This window comes from Heloderma suspectum, chromosome 6 (assembly GCF_057233095.1).
Source record: "Heloderma suspectum isolate Gila_16-S chromosome 6, 16-S_ref, whole genome shotgun sequence".
Classification (NCBI taxonomy): domain Eukaryota; kingdom Metazoa; phylum Chordata; class Lepidosauria; order Squamata; family Helodermatidae; genus Heloderma; species Heloderma suspectum.
This window is the reverse complement of record NC_139463.1, coordinates 94,253,623-94,269,223: the sequence shown is the minus strand read 5'-3', so window position 1 is coordinate 94,269,223 and position 15,601 is coordinate 94,253,623. Positions and strand designations below refer to the sequence as shown.

Genomic DNA, 15,601 nt, shown 5'->3' with positions numbered 1-15,601 from the left:
TGATGTTTCAGTTATTTTAAACATTCTTTTTAAACTTCATATGGTATATTAGTCATTGTATTAAAATGTGTTTTATTGCAGTTTCCTTATACCTATGCTGCTTCTCCGATGGGAGTTGAAGTCCAAAACATCTGGCAGGTGCCAGGTTGGGGAAGGCTGCAGACCCCCATGCTTGGTGATGGTAAATACTCCACAGGAACAAGGACAGGGTTAATGGGCAACTGGGATCGCAGGTAAATGGAGCCAGACAATGATTTCAGGTCAGGGTTATTTTATTATCTGTGCTCCAGATAAGACCGGAGTCAGGAACAAGGGAAAGGCAGGTTCATGCCTTTGTGCGATAGAAAGAAGCTCCAGATTTCCAGAAAACCTGATAAGCGCTCAAATTGAGACAGTATTTTGCACAAAGGTATCTTGATGTAGTTACCTATCACTTCATAAGGAGAAGTAGGGAAGCCTTGTTGATAGTTCCATTTTGAAGAATTCAGGTGAGCTTTTGGGTGTAGCTGAACAATTTAAGAAAGCTTTGCATCTCAAAAGGGATAAGGCTTCTTGAGAGTCATACAAAAACAACTCTGATTATGTAGATATCTACAGTCATCCTTTTTTTCCCTCCTATCAACCCACCACCACCACGCTTTTTGTAACATCTTCTGCAATCTTTGAATTGGCCTAGAAAGGTATTACACACTACATCAATCTTGGATTTTTTCTTATGGTCAACACAGCTGCCTACTTTTTGTATCACTTGGAGAATACTAAATGTAGCTGTTCAACAGCAGAATTCTACACTGGTGGAAGAGGATTTTAAACCACCTTTAATCTCTGAGGGTTCATCACCTCCAACTACTAGTAAAACTACCCAATTTGGCTTCTATTGACTCTTTTTTTTTAACCTAGCATAGCATCTAAATTGATCTCCAGCTTTGTTAATAGAAAGACTGCCTAGTTGATTTCTACTGTTGTTTTCCAAAGAATCTGTCTGGTTTGTCCAGGATGAAGTTAACAGCTGGATTTTGAGTTAACAGCTAGATTTTATATTTTATATTTTCAAAAATGGAGGATCAACACATGTCTGCTACTTTCTTCCTCCCAGCCGTCCTAGGTGCATTGAAACCTAAAACCATCACATCTCCTGGCACAGACCAGTTTGAATGTTTGCAAATCCTGCACAGACCAGTTTGAATGTTTGCAAATCCTTCTCCTCCTCCATATCATCTTAAGACTCTGACTAGGCAGATATCCTGGGACAAAATCCAGCCAACCTCCCCCAGTCTCCCCCCAATCTACTTTTTGTAACTTCTAGCCTGATGAAGAGATCTGGAGATCTTGAAAGCTTGCACATTTTTTGTGATCTTTGAGTCAGCCTAATAAAGGTATGTATGTATGTATGTATGTATGTATTTAATTTCTATACCACCCAATAGCCAAAGCTCTCTGGGCAGTTCACAAAAATAGGTATTTTTGAGGAGGTATTACACCATATGGATTTTTGAGTCAAGAGGGTTTCGATGATTTCTTCCTGGGTGGGGCCAGATATTGCTTCTGGGCATGTAGGCCAGTTTGAGGAGGATAAGTCATAGCAGCTGTGGCCTCCTGGAGCATGTTTATGCATGCCAAAATGGAAATTGGTTTCAAAGGTGGAACCTGAGATGTGCCTTTCTAGCTACAGGCTCACAGATCACCCGAGCCCAACATAAAGCTGTGACCTTAAGCAGTTCCATGTGAGTAGGCCCTGATGAAATCAGTTGGAGTTACTTCAAAATAAAGATCACACAGTAAGGGTGCAATCCTATGCATGTTTAGACAGAAGGAAGTCCTACAACTCCCATAGTCCTGCAACTACCATAGCATAGCTGGCTGGGGAATGCTGGGAATTGGACTTTCTTCTGTCTAAACATGCATATGATTGCACCCTAAGTCCCTCTTGGAGAGTGCCCGTGTGTGTGTGTGTGTGTGTGTGTGTGTGAGAGAGAGAGAGAGAGAGAGAGAGAGAGAGAGAGAGAGAATCATAGGGTTGGAAGGGGCCTACAAGACCATCAAATCCAACTCCCTGCTTAATGCAGGAAGCCTCATTCCCCGGCGGTCTCCCATCAAGCAAAGGGCTGGATGCACCTGATCTCATCTGATCTTGAAATCTAAGCAGGGTCAGCCCTGGTTAGTACTTGGATGGGAGACAACCTGAGACTCAGGCTTCCTGCATTGAGCAGGGGGTTGGATGTGATGGTCTTGTAGGCCCCTTCCAACCCTGTGTTTCTATGATACTAACCGGGGCTGACAGAGAGAGGGGGGGGGGAGAAAGGAAGTGTGGGGGACAGGGGGGGAAAAACACAACACCCGGTAAAAGGAACAGCATGGATGGATGTGAGGGTGGTGAGAAAGACAGAACAGAGAGAGAGAGCACCCCATGGCCTGCTGTTTAGGTAGCTCAGGGTGTAGGTTGCGTGCACTGGAATTTACCAGCCTCAAATATCCCCTGCATGCATCTAGACGTGTCTAATAAAATGTCTTAACTTTTGTTAATGTTTGGAAATTTTGCATATTCTTAGTAGGTTTTTCCTGCTTATTCAAAGAAAGATGTACTGATTATTTATTGGTAATTTTCATAGCAAGGCGATTTCTAGATGCGTAGCAGATACATGATACCAGTAGGGGTATCAATCAATGCGAGAATTTTAGTGGACTGTTAACTGATTATTCTAGTCCATTTTTAAAAAATACTCTTATTGCCCAAACCCATTATACTTACTTCTTTGAGAAGTTGAAGGAAATATGTGATAATTTATAATATAGTTAACAAAAGCTATTGCTCATTGTTGGTTGAAAATATCTCTAATGTTTTCTTTTTCATTCTCTGTGAAGTAGCACACCAGAACCAAACTAACCTGGGGAAAGGGGAAGATATAAAGCAAGCCCTTAAACTCAGTCCCTGTCAATTAAAATAAGCCCCTCCTAATTAGAACTGCCCTGAATAGATTACTCAGCTTTACGTGATTAATCTATCTGTGACATTTCTTAAAACTTGCAAACTTCTTCCAAATGGCCATAGGAATACACTGAATTCCCACATGGCCATTGGACTGCATTAGAACAAGGGTAATCGGTTGGTTACACAGTCAGGTTGGATCCATGATTATTCAGAGTAGGCCCATTGAAATCAATCAGACTTAAGTAATTCCACTGATTTCAATACATCTACTCTAAGTAGGACTAACTCCGGATCCAAGCCTGGGTCTTTAGGGACTATCTCCAACTGGCCAAAATATTTCTGAATGGCCATAGAAATGCATTAAGATGGCAAAGGAAGATTGAACAATGGTCCTGTATGTCAGCCTTCCCCGACCTGGTGCCCTCCAGATGTGTTGGTTTACAACTCCCATTGACCATGCTGGCTGGAGATGATGGGAGTTGTAACCCAACAGTTGTAATTGGGAGGGCACCAGATTGGAGAAGGCTGCTGTGAGAAATACCAAGAGTTTTACAGTCACAGACACACATGCATATCCACACACCCCACCCCCACACACTATGGAGTGCCCATCTCCTTAGGCAATGATTGCCTTTTGAACTATCTTCCATAGCAATGTTAACACCTCTTTATTCACTATATTGTTTAAATATCCCAGTCATAATGTCAAAAATTCACAAAGGTAAGTTAGATCGAGTTACTCTCCTGCTTCTTTCAACCACCTTTTCCTGTGACTAATATATTTTTCTTTAGAAAAAAATCAGCCAAACAACTCACAGTTTAGTATTTGCGTTTCCCATCCTGCAGCAAGCGTGATGCTGACAGCCTCAGACAAAATAAACGTCTGTCCCCCTAGAACAAAAAGAAATCATATCAAAGTGGACCGTGTCCTTCCCTTTCTCAGTATCCTGTGTGATGTAAGGTTTTGAGAAAGAGAGTTGGGGGAGAGGAGGAATTAGAGACCTTCTCTTTCTGTACATTTGGGATGGGAGGCAAAAAGACAATTTGAGCAGAAGACTAAATTTTGAGTGCAACATCTAATGGCCACCCATTGGCTAGTATGAAATTTATAACACAGTCCTATTCATGTTACTCAGAAGTAAGTCCAGCCAAACTCAATGGGGCTTACTCTCATGTAAGTGTATATAGTATTGCAGCTTTAAGCTGGAAATCAGAATAAAGGTTTAAACTATCAGAGCTATGTAATTCACTTCCCTGGAAATCATAACTTGGGCCCAGCGACAGATTTAAGATGGACAAATGTAGGAAGGATATCTTGTGAAGAACTCAGGAAGGTTTTATTCTTGAGGGTGGAGGCTCCACAAATATCTTGCGATATTTGTCTTAGACAAAGACAATTTCTCTCTACTATTTTTTTCTGAGCGCATTCTCATACATTTTCTCATTAGGAAGACTCAGACTGCAAATCCATACATACAAATAAAAAAGGTAAAGGTAAAGGTGTCCCCAACCAGTCGTGTCCGACTCTAGGGTGCGGTGCTCATCTCCATTTCTAAGCCAAAGAGCCAGCGCTGTCGGAAGACGCTTCCGTGGTCATGTGGCCGGCATGACTGAACACCGAGGTGCACGGAGCGCTGTTACCTTTCCCGCCGAAGCGGTACCTATTTATCTACTTGCAATTTCTTGCTTTCGAACTGCTAGGTTGGCAGGAGCTGGGACTGAAGACGGGAGCTCACTCCGTCACACAGCACTCAGGTCTCGAACTGCCGTCCTGCCGACCTTCCGGTCTGCAGTTCAGCGTCTTAACCACTAAGCCACCACGGCCCCTACATACAAATACATCAGTACAAACAACTTACAGCTGAATGTGGGAACTAACCCATGATATATTTAACCCATGGTTTATTGCCCTACCGAGGTTTTGTCTGGCAGATGATCGAACAAACTGTGGTTTGTTTTCTCAATCCCTGGGTTGTTCGTTTCCTTCCTCCTATGCCTGCTCCCTCCTTGTATCCTAAATGTCTTGCAGCATGTAGATAGGAATGTTCCCAAAATCTGGGAACTTTTTTAGGTTTGTCTGTTTTTGTTTGTGTAAAAAGCAGTTTTATTTATTTATTTATTACATTTCTATACTGCCCAATAGCCGAAGCTCTCTGGTTCACAAAATTAAAACCACAACTACGGCTTAACTTTGCATAAATTATGCAAATTTTGGCTGCAATTTGTGTAATTTGCACAAATTACAGCCAAAATGTGTGCAAATTGCATGCTCTCTCTCTTCCACCCCCCATATATATATATATATATATATATGGAAATCTGAAAGCTGACCCGACTCAAGCAGATCAAGTCAGGCAAGCTCACAGGAAAGCGAACCAAACTCCAGGGGCCCAGCTGACTAAAGCTTGACAAACTTCACCCCCCAGATGGATTCCTCTGACATCCCTACATGTAGAGCAGCTGGTTTATCTGACTGCTCCTGCCTGCCACCTTTGCAGCCTGTTGAAACAACCCATGAACAACCCATGTGTTTACATAATGACAATCCATGGTTTAAACAACCCAGAGTTCACAAACCAACAACAAACCATGGGTTCTCTTTCTGGGTTGTTTGTGGTTAACAAATCATGGCTTGTTAGCATGGCTGCATTCTTGCATCGAACAATCCAGAATTCAACAACGCATACCATGGGTTAGCAAACCTTAACACTGATCCCAATTCAGTTCCAGTCATGTGCAACAACCGGTAGCCTCAGATGAAAGATACACATCCCCATCTGTGTTGGAAACCAATTCATTCACTTCAGTTGTGAAGGGGAGGAACGGGAGGAGGACTGAGTGTAGTCAATTCAGTGGATAATTGAATAAGCCAGCCTTTCTAAACCTCCTGCCCTACGGATATACTGGATATAATTACCATCATCCCTAGCCAGGATGACCATCTGGAGGGCACCAGTTTGGGTAAGGCTGAGATAAGCACTGTGATGCAGATGTGAATGCCCATTCAAATGCACATCTGCATCTACACCACCTGCACGTACAGACATTCACTTCTTCCACATGAAGATCTCCCACGCTAGATTGTGATGAAAGTCATTGAGGGGATGTGAGGGGATATGGAAGTGCAATCTGTACCACTCACTCAGGCATACAGCTCATAATGTGTTCCGCATGCATGTGTGAACATCAACCAAAGTGTTGGGCTTACACTGGCAACTTTACTGACTTATAGAGAAGGAATGTTCCCAAGTACAATTGCAAGACTAGGACCAGGGAGGTCTGGGTTCAAATCCCCACTCAGCTCACTAACAGTACACACCTGTGCATGTTTACTCTGAGCTACATTTGATTATGTTCCAAAGGATGTCCTCCTAGGCAAGTGTATATAGGGTTACACTTGGGCCAGTCACTTTCTCAGCCTAAGGTTGTTGTGAGGATAAAATAGGCAGGGCGTATACACACTGCCTTGAATTGTTTCATGCAAGGATGGGCCACGCATGTCATGAATGAATGAATGAATGAATGAATACAAGGGGGTGTGTGACAATTTGGGATGATGACAATAACTGGGAAAAGGGTTACTACCACCCCCACCCCTGTAATATGTGGCTTTGCTCACCAGCCTCAGTCATCTGTCAGTGAGTGAAAACTATTTCCTACAATTCACCTGCTAGATGATAGATTATTTTTTTAAGTATTCTAGAGATGATTGGGGTTGACCAAGGAGAAGCTTGTGATTTACAGTGCAATCCTGTGCAAGGCTAGGCAGAGGTAAGCCCTGTTGAGCTCAGTGGGACTTACTTCGTGGTAAGTGTGTATAGGACTGCAGCTTAGATATCAAGAGTTGGATCTAGATTTGGTCATACATAAAAGTAAACCCCTTGGAATGAGTGGGACTTGAGTGAGTCATGACTAATCTAAGCTTTCAGTGGGTCTAATCTAAGTATGATTAAATCTGGACCCAATCTTAGTTCACCCAAATGTCATCTTGTTAGCCATAAGGACATTCTAACAAAAACTACCTATAGGGTGAGGTGCAAAGGCTTACATTTACTCCCCCTTCTTTCCAGCAGTTATTACAGCTGCCATTATCAGCTGACGGAATAGAGATATGCTCCTATAGAAAAGCAGAAGTCAGAAGCCTGTTTCAAATGCTCCTCTAAACATTTGCCTGTTGCCTTTCCCTCGGCACAGAGATAAACTGCTTTTGAAAAACGTTCTGTCTTCTTTCTTTTCATTCTTTCTCCCTGCTCCCGCTCCACTATTCCAGGACATAAGAAATAGTGTGTGAGGGCTGGGTGGGGTGGGGTGGGGGAACAGAAGGGCTCCATCCACCCACAACCAGGGATTCCATTTTTTTTCCTCCAGAATTTCATGATCTACAGCTTACACCCTGAGTGACTTCAGCGTCTTATCCTTTTATTTCAGTTTTGCTTTTGGTTTTACAGAACTCGATGTGATGAAGTGGGGAGGGGAAGACAAGAGTGTTAATTCCTAAAATGAGAGGTACCACTAGTGCTGTCTGGAAATCATGTAGGGGGGCAGGTGGTTTTGAAGTCTTGCTTCCTGATCCTTAAAGTGGTGTGGCTTTTGATGTTACTCCATGGTGGTGGTGGTGGTGGTGGGCAGGGTGGGGAGTAGTTGGCACATCATCAGAGGAGCCTAGTTGATGACGGTGTTGACTGGAGACTTGAGGAACTCAGTGCAAAATAGAAAACTGTGCTTAGTAGAGTCATGTACCCCTAAGTGCCACATGCTGGGGACAAACAACAGGGACCCACTGCCATCATGCTCTCCTTGTAGGCTTCCTAGAGAGAGGTTCCATCCTTAGCATCTCCAGGTAGGGTTCTGCCTGAAATCCTGGAAAGCCACTGCTGGTCAGTGTCAACAATAGATGGACCAAGCATCTGTCTGTATAAGGCAGCTTCCTATGTTCCTAATGTATTTCTTTCTTTTTGACCCAAATGTTCTGAGAAGGTTGCACAAACACACGACAACATTAGTGGAAGAGAAATGTATTCTTGACACTGCAGAGGGAAACAGCAGCAGTAGCAACAAGGAAACAGACCAAAAGGACAGAGAAACGTTTGCAGGTTTGGGCTTGAATGACCCAGATAAAGGAATTGCCTGAAATGCCCTTGAACTATTGGAGTAGTCATGCGAGCCCTCTTATTAAAAAGAGATGAGGAGAAACTGTGTCAGAGGCAAAGAAGAGATGGCAGAGATAGATGCACCTTTTTAAATTTCTTTTTGGCTACATTGTTGTCAGGCGCGAGACTGGGCTAGGATGGCCCAGGTTACAGGTGTGGGTGGGAAAAGAGAGTGGGGGTTTCCCCCCTTTTTATTAGTTGCCACCCAATAGCCAAAGCTCTCTGGATGTTTCCCAAAAGTTAAAAGCCCAACATACAACAGGATAAAATATAAAAGCTTCAAAAGTTTAAAGCAGAATAAAAAAAATTAAAAATCAGAATAAAAACAAGCAGCAGTGTAAAAGTAACACATTAAAAAACACACCAATGGACTAAGAAGCCTGGGAAAATAACAGGACTTTACCTAGTGCCCCAAAGATGACAATGTAGGTGCTAGGTGAGCCTCTCTGGGGAGAGCATTCCACAACTGAGGTGCCAACACTGAAAAGGCCCTCTCCTTAATAGCCACCTGTCTTACTTGACTCATTTGGTGGGGCACCCAGGGAAGGGCCGCTGAAGATCATAGAATCATAGAACCATAGAATAGTAGGGTTGGAAGGATGCAGAACCTTCCTGCATCCCAGTTCAGAGATCTTTACGCACCCAGAGGTTTGCATAAATCACTTGTACATGCGAGCTGCCTCATTTCTTCCAATGGAGGGAGTAGATCCCCCTTTGCAAAAGCACAGACATGGAGAACAGTGCTGGAATGAATGTTCAGGAAGCCACTTCAAGTTCAGGAGTTCTGGACATGGATGGGAACCCCCTGCACTCTGAGGTTAAGAATCAGTGGCTTGCCTAAGGCCGCTTAGGCTGCAATCCTATGCATGTTTAGACAGAAAAAAGTCCTACAGAAAAGCCCTAGCCAGCCATTTAAGGAAGTCCCATCAAGTTCAATGGGGCTTATTCCCAGGTAAGTGGGCACAGAACTGTAGCATTACAATTCTACAGCAGCCTCAATGTTAACAACACAGAGTGCTGGCAGCCTGTCTGTTTACATTTCAATGGGACGAAAGAGTGACTTGCTGTGGATCCAACCCATGGCATCTCTGGACAAACACAAAATGCATCCTCTCACATCCTCTCACATCCCCGCACCACAGACCACCAGCTTATCCCCATACATCTCAGATTAGGGGGTGAGCCTTCCAATGCAAATGACAGAGTGCCTTGAAATGGGGGAAAATATACTCTCCTTTCTTTATGGTCATTTTCTACTTTATTTATGTACTGGATTCAGGGCCGGCCCTTGGATAAATAGCGCCCTGGGCGAGGAGTGCCTTTGGTGCCCCTCTTCTCCCATAGTCAGCTTTGCAGGGCCACCCAGAGGATTTATGGGGCTTAGTGTAGGAGTGATGTCCATCAGGAATGACATTGCTCAAAACTTTGATCTTTCGGCCACTGTGCTACAGTTTGCACAAGCCAAAGTTAAAACAACAACACACATTCTGAGCAGTGGCAGTGCACTATACAACATAGCAGAACTATATATATTTTTAATTTGTTTTGTAGCATTCCTATCTTTTGGGAACACATTCTTTCAGAATATCCCTTATTTTTATCTTTAAAAACAATAAAGAATGTTATAAATAAAAATGTATCCAGCTGACCTCTTAGAGCTTACGGCTTTATTTTATTATTATTATTTATGTAGTACTTATAGTTTTTAGAGTATTTGAAGTGCTAAGTGCTCGGTACCATTGCCTCAAGTAAAGCTGTGTCACGCAGACTTTGACGTAGTGCAAACGACATCGAAGTGGAAATTGAAAAAGAAACATACTGGAAAGCTCACTGAAGAAAGATCATTTTTGTAACTGGTATCCGAACAACCTGTAGAACTGCGGGAAAAAAAGGTTACCGACACTTGTCTTTTGCCGTCCTAGGTCACTGCAGACAGTACATTAAAAGAAGACAGGCAACGAGCATTGAGGCCCCCCTCAGCTCACTCCCCCCCCCCCATGGCTCGGCACACCAGGCGACCACCCAGCACCAGGTCCCGACTGGATTTTCACGCCGCCCTTCAATAAAAAGGCTAGAAGGGCAGCTCGCAGTAAAACCAGCAACATGAAAACACAGAAGTACTTTCGCTTTGCTTTGATCATCTGCAGTCCTATGCAAACTTGCCGTCAGACACGATAAGGCTTACTGCGGAGAAGACACGCTCGTTGGATTGTACCGCGTCAAGCCTTAGCACCGCTTTGGAAAAACGGTACCCCGAAACGCTCCCCCAGGATTCCCTCTGCCGTGCTCGAATCCCGCCGCCCCCGCGCCGCCCCCATGCACAGCATTTCCTCCCTGTGGCCACTCACTCGGGGGGAGGCTTTTCGAGAAAGTGCCCCCCCCCCTCCAGTCTTCCGCGCTCGCTCGCTCCCTACACTCTGCAAACGCGCTGAGGTGGATCCCAAACCCAGCTCGATCTTTCGGCGCTCCGGGGTTTGCCAAGCAAACGAGAAGCAGGACGCGGGATCGAACGGACGACCCCGCTAAAGCCTGCGGGAGAAACGAAACGAAACGCGACGCAACGTTGCCTTTTCTGTCTGGCTCAGCCGAGCACGCGACCGGGCAGGGCTCGGGGGTCCATCTTCCACATGGCAAAGGGGTGGGGTGGGGTGGGGGGAAGAGAAGCCCCCACCTCGCGGGCGATCCGCCGCCCCCCGCCCCCCGCCCCCCGCAGCCCACTCCTCCTTCCTACCTGTCCCAGGCCGGGCTCGGCAGGTGTGGCGATGCCTGGGGGCGAGGGAGCGAGAAGCGAAAGTAAAAACATCTCGCCGCTGCTGCGGGAGGAATTTGCCGCTACTTCCCCATTCTGTCGCTGGCTTCTGGAGGACGGAGCCGATTGGCCCGCGACGGGTGGAGGAGCCGGTGACGGGGAGGAGGAGGAGGAGGGGAAAGGGGCGCGGAGGGAGGAGGGCAGGAAGGATCGGAGCAGCTGCGACTGACCAGATGTGGAGGGCGAGGGAAGGGGGGAGCCTAAGGCTTGGGGGGCGGCGCGTTGCCTGTGGTGCTGAATCATAGAATCATAGAATGGTAGGGTTGGGGGGGCCTACAAGGCCATCTAGTCCAACCCCCTGCTCAGTGCAGGAACCCAAGTCAGAGCATCCCCGACAGGTGGCTGTCCAGCCTCGTCTGGAAGGCCTCCAGTGTGGGAGAGCCCACCACCTCCCTAGGGAATCGGTTCCATTGTCGTATTGCTCTAACGGTCAGGAAGTGTTTCCTGATGTTTAGCCGGAATCTGGCTTCCTGTAACTTGAGCCCATTATTCCGTGTCCTGCACTCTGGGATGATCAAGAAGAGATCCTGGCCTTCCTCTCTGTGGCAACCTTTCAAGTCCTTGAAGAGTGCTATCAGATCTCCCCTCAGTCTTCTCTTCTCAAGGCTAAACATGCCCAGTTCTTTCAGTCTCTCTTCATAGGGCCGAAGCCACCGCCGCAGCCGCCACCACCCGGAAGATCCGCCCCAGGTAAGTCTCGTCCCGGGGGGGATCCGCGGGGGGGCGGGGGGGCAGGCCGTCCCACCACAGAGTTCGGGGGGCCGAATGCACTGGCATTCGGCCTCACCAAGATCTGTGGCAGAATTTTTCTGCCATCCCTAGGCTAAAGACACAGATGCAAATGGTGGCGGCTATGCCATTTGCGTCCCTGCCCTGAGCCGTGATAGGCTATGTAGATTAGGGATGTCAAAGAATTTCTCCACGAATGTCGGGGAGGCCGAATGCCAGCGCATTCGGCCCCCCGAAATTGGTGCAGAAATGGTCTGCCCCCCCGCCCCCCCCGGATGGGACTTACCTTGCTCAAGTGTCCCTGGCAGTGGCAGTTCGGCGGCGGTTCGGCGGCAGCCGGTCTTCCGACCGGCAGCCACCGTCACCATTTCCAAGTAAAAAAAACAAACGTGATAGGCTACGTAAAGATTTATGTAACCTATCACGGCTAGATTTTTAAAAAACACCGTGATAGGCTACGTAAATCTTTACGTAGCCTATCACGGCTGACTTTGGGGGAGGGACAAAAAAGCGCGTACGCAAATGGTGGCGCCCATGGGCGCCCATTTGTGTTCCTTATTTTGGCACGTGAAGTCTACGTAAACGTTTACGTAGACTACGGCAAAAATAAGGGCAACGCAAATAGCATTGCCCTTATTTTTGCCGTAGTCTACGTAAATGTTTACGTAGACTACACGTGCCAAAATAAGGAACGCAAATGGAGGCGCCCATGGGCGCCACCATTTGTGTATGTGCATTTTTTTTTAAAGTCAGCCGTGATAGGCTATGTAAACATTTACGTAGCCTATCACAGCTGACTGCAGGGACACAAACGGCGGCTACGGCTGCCGCCATTTATGTCATGGCAGGAGACGAGGTTTCGCGGCTGGAGGGACGGGGTGCCTCCCCCCCCGGCCAGAATTTCGGGGGAGGGACGGAGCGCCTCCCCCCCACCGCGAAGCAAGCTTTGGGATCAGGTAAGGGACTTTCGTCCATCCCTAATGTAGATGCTTATGTAGCCAATCATGGCTCGCCAGGGACGCAAATGGCGGCCGGCGTAGCGGCCGCAGCCTAGCAGCGGCTGGAGCCGCCAGAGCCGCTGCTGGAGCCGCCGCCACCGCCGGAGCTGCAGCCAGGTAGGCTCTGTTTCGCGGGGTGGTGGGCAGGCTGCTCTGTTCCACCACGGATTCCGGGGGGCAGAATTCACTGGAATTTAGCCTCCCTGGGATCCGTGGCAGAATTCTCTAACATCCCTAGACAAAATGTGAAAAGTATGTTAGCCTGCCACCTAGTGACTGACATTTTAATTGCAGCCTTTCCAACATTGCAACCCTTTTCTTTTGCAGAGTAGCTTAAATTACATATACTTCTCTTCCCCCTGAAAGAAAGGAAGGGAGATTATTTTATTTATTTATTTAAAATATTTCTTGGCGATCTTTCAGGGCAGAAGCCTTCCCAAGGTGGCTTACAATAAAAACGTCCATAAAAACAATTAAAATATTAAAAGTGATAAAAATATAAAAAACAATAAAAACAACAATAGAAGCCAACAATAAAACCAACAATGATGTTAATAGCAGCAACAGGAACAATGGCAGTCATATCAATAGAAGGCCAAGGTAAAATAATATGTTTTCATTGCCTTCTTAAAAGTCTGCAGTGACAGAGCATGGTGGACCTCTGATGGAAGCTTGTTCCAAAGGTGTGGGGCCACTGCAGAGAAGGCCCTCTGAAGTGTGGTCACCCACCTGACTGCTCTCACGGGTGGGCAAATGAGAAGGGCCTCTCTTTCTGATCTTAAAGTGCGGGCAGGCTGATATGGGTGTAGGCGGTCCTTCAAGTAACTTCGTCCCAAGCTGCTTAGGGCTTTAAAGGTCAAAACCAGCACTTTGAATTGGGCTTAGAAACACACCGGTAACCAGTGCAGCTGGCACAGTATAGGCGTTGTATGATCAAATCACCCCGCCCCCACCAATACTCGGGCGGCTGCATTTTGCACAAGCTGGAGTTTCTGAACCGTCTTCAAAGGCAGCCCCATATATAGCGCAATTACAGTAGTTCAACCTGGACGTGACTAGTGCGTGGATAACTGAGGCAAGGTCCATCCTCTCCAGATAGGGCTGCAGTTGGCATACCAGCCTAAGCTGGGAAAAAGCACTCCTGGACACCACAGCCACCTGGGCTTCCCCAGTTAGCTCAGTGTCCAGGACTCCCAGACTGTGCACTTGGCCTTTCAGGGAGAGTGCAACTCCATCTAAGACCAGTTGTAAACCTCCATCCAAAGTAGTTGGTTTCCCAACCCACAGTACCTCCATCTTGTCTGGATTAAGTTTCACCTTGTTCACCCTCATCCATCCCAAAACAGCCTCCAGATACTGGTTCAAGAGTTCCACAGCGCTCCCTGGGATGTGCAGATGGAAAAGAGAGGTACAGCTGAGTATCGTCTGTATACTGATGACATTTCAGCTCAAACCTCCTGACGACTTCCCTCAGCAGTTTCATGTAGATGTTAGAAAGCATCGGTGACAAGATAGGACCTTGCGGCACCCCACAGGCTAATGGCCATGGGATGGAACAGAAGTCCCCCAGCATCACCTTCTGACACCACTCCTCCAGAAAGGACCAGAACCACTTTAAAACCAAGCCTCCCAAGCCCAATCCAGATAAAAGATCCAGAAGGATACCATGGTCGATGGTATCAAAAGCTGCTGAGAGGTACAGGAGAACCAACAGGGTTGCACTCCCCCCCTCCATTCCCTGGCGTAAGTCATCAACCAGGGCGACCAAGGCTGTTTTCGTCCCATAACCAGGCCTGAAACCTGATTGGAATGGATCTAAATAATCGGTTTCATCCAAAACTGCTTGGAGTTGTGAGGCCACCATTCTTGCCCAAGAATGGCAAAGTTGACACAGGGCGGTAATGATCCGGAACCATGGGATCTAAATTTGGTTTCGTCAGCAAGGGCCTCACTGCAGCTTCTTTCAAAGCTGCGGGGATCATCCCTCAAGGAGATTAGTGATTAGAGAGGGCAGAGACAGGTGTGTATTAGCATTTCCTACAATGTCAAGGCAGAAAGGGCATGAGGAATGCAGGCTGCATAGCAATTCATATGCTTCAGAGCGTGCTGTTGACATTAAATACAAGCACGTAAATGAAAGCAAGGGATGGCTAATGCGTATTGAACAGAAACGTGGAGAAAGCTAGTAGCAAGAACAACACATGAGTATTGGACAGGTGATGATAAGCAAGAAGAGAGGAAACTAGGATTGCCACTGAATTCTGCTAATAGCAAATTTGGGCTTGAAATCACATTTCCACCAGCAGGAAATTATTTTAAAAATCCAAGAAGGCAGACATACATCTCCATTGCTTTTGTCAGCACCACTGAATATTCATGTGCATGTGTCTTTTTTCAGGGATGCAGCATCTGGGATTCTTCCAATGTCTTTATATATTTCTCAAAACCTATAATGATTCTAAGTGACAAAAGCCATGACACACTGCAAGTGAAAGGTGAAAAAAAATATCCATTGAGTGAATAACTGAGAAAGTAGTGAACTTCATGCAACATAGGATTAGTACTCGTTGTAATAGGCCTGTGTCTGGGCAATACCACTTCACGCTGCAGATGGGGTCTCTCATGGTTGAATGCTCTTAAAAAATTTTTTTAAAAATCCCTCCCCATAGAAAACCAGCATGTCAAGAATAAGGATTCTATCCTATATTTTTTTCCTTGGCATGCTAGCTTTCTATGTGCAAGATTTTAAAATAAATAAATACATAAATAAATAAGGAGGAGCATTCTTTCATGTCAGCCCCATATGCGGGCTGAAGCGGTACACTCCAAATACTAGTTTGCAACCTAAATGGGTGGGCACGGGAGGGACGGAGGGAATGACAGGGAAATGGAATTTGAAAACCCACTAAACAAATCCCTTTTCTGTCTCCCTACAAAACTTATCTTAGGGTGCAATCCTATGCATGTTTAGACAGAAGAAAGTCCA

At 46.2% G+C, this 15,601-nt stretch overlaps 1 protein-coding gene across 5 annotated transcripts in view; it reads right to left on the bottom strand.

Moving 5' to 3' along the window:
• The window catches only part of RNF112 (ring finger protein 112), a 37,892-nt gene extending 26,953 nt beyond the window's left edge, over positions 1 to 10,939 (bottom strand). Inside the window, exons 1-4 of one of the 5 annotated variants that reach the window (XM_084805219.1) lie at positions 10,811 to 10,939; positions 10,428 to 10,608; positions 9,817 to 9,956; positions 3,746 to 3,820 (exon numbers count right to left, since the gene is read on the bottom strand). In XM_084805219.1, coding sequence (XP_084661345.1) covers positions 3,746 to 3,768 — 23 coding nt within the window. In that variant the 5' untranslated portion in view covers positions 3,769 to 3,820; positions 9,817 to 9,956; positions 10,428 to 10,608; positions 10,811 to 10,939. Of the gene's footprint in view, positions 1 to 2,749; positions 2,886 to 3,745; positions 3,821 to 9,816; positions 9,957 to 10,427; positions 10,609 to 10,810 lie in introns of all 5 variants that reach the window. The other 4 variants (XM_084805221.1, XM_084805220.1, XM_084805222.1 and 1 more) reach the window with 4 other exon arrangements.
• Between the last annotated feature and the right edge of the window lie 4,662 nt (positions 10,940 to 15,601).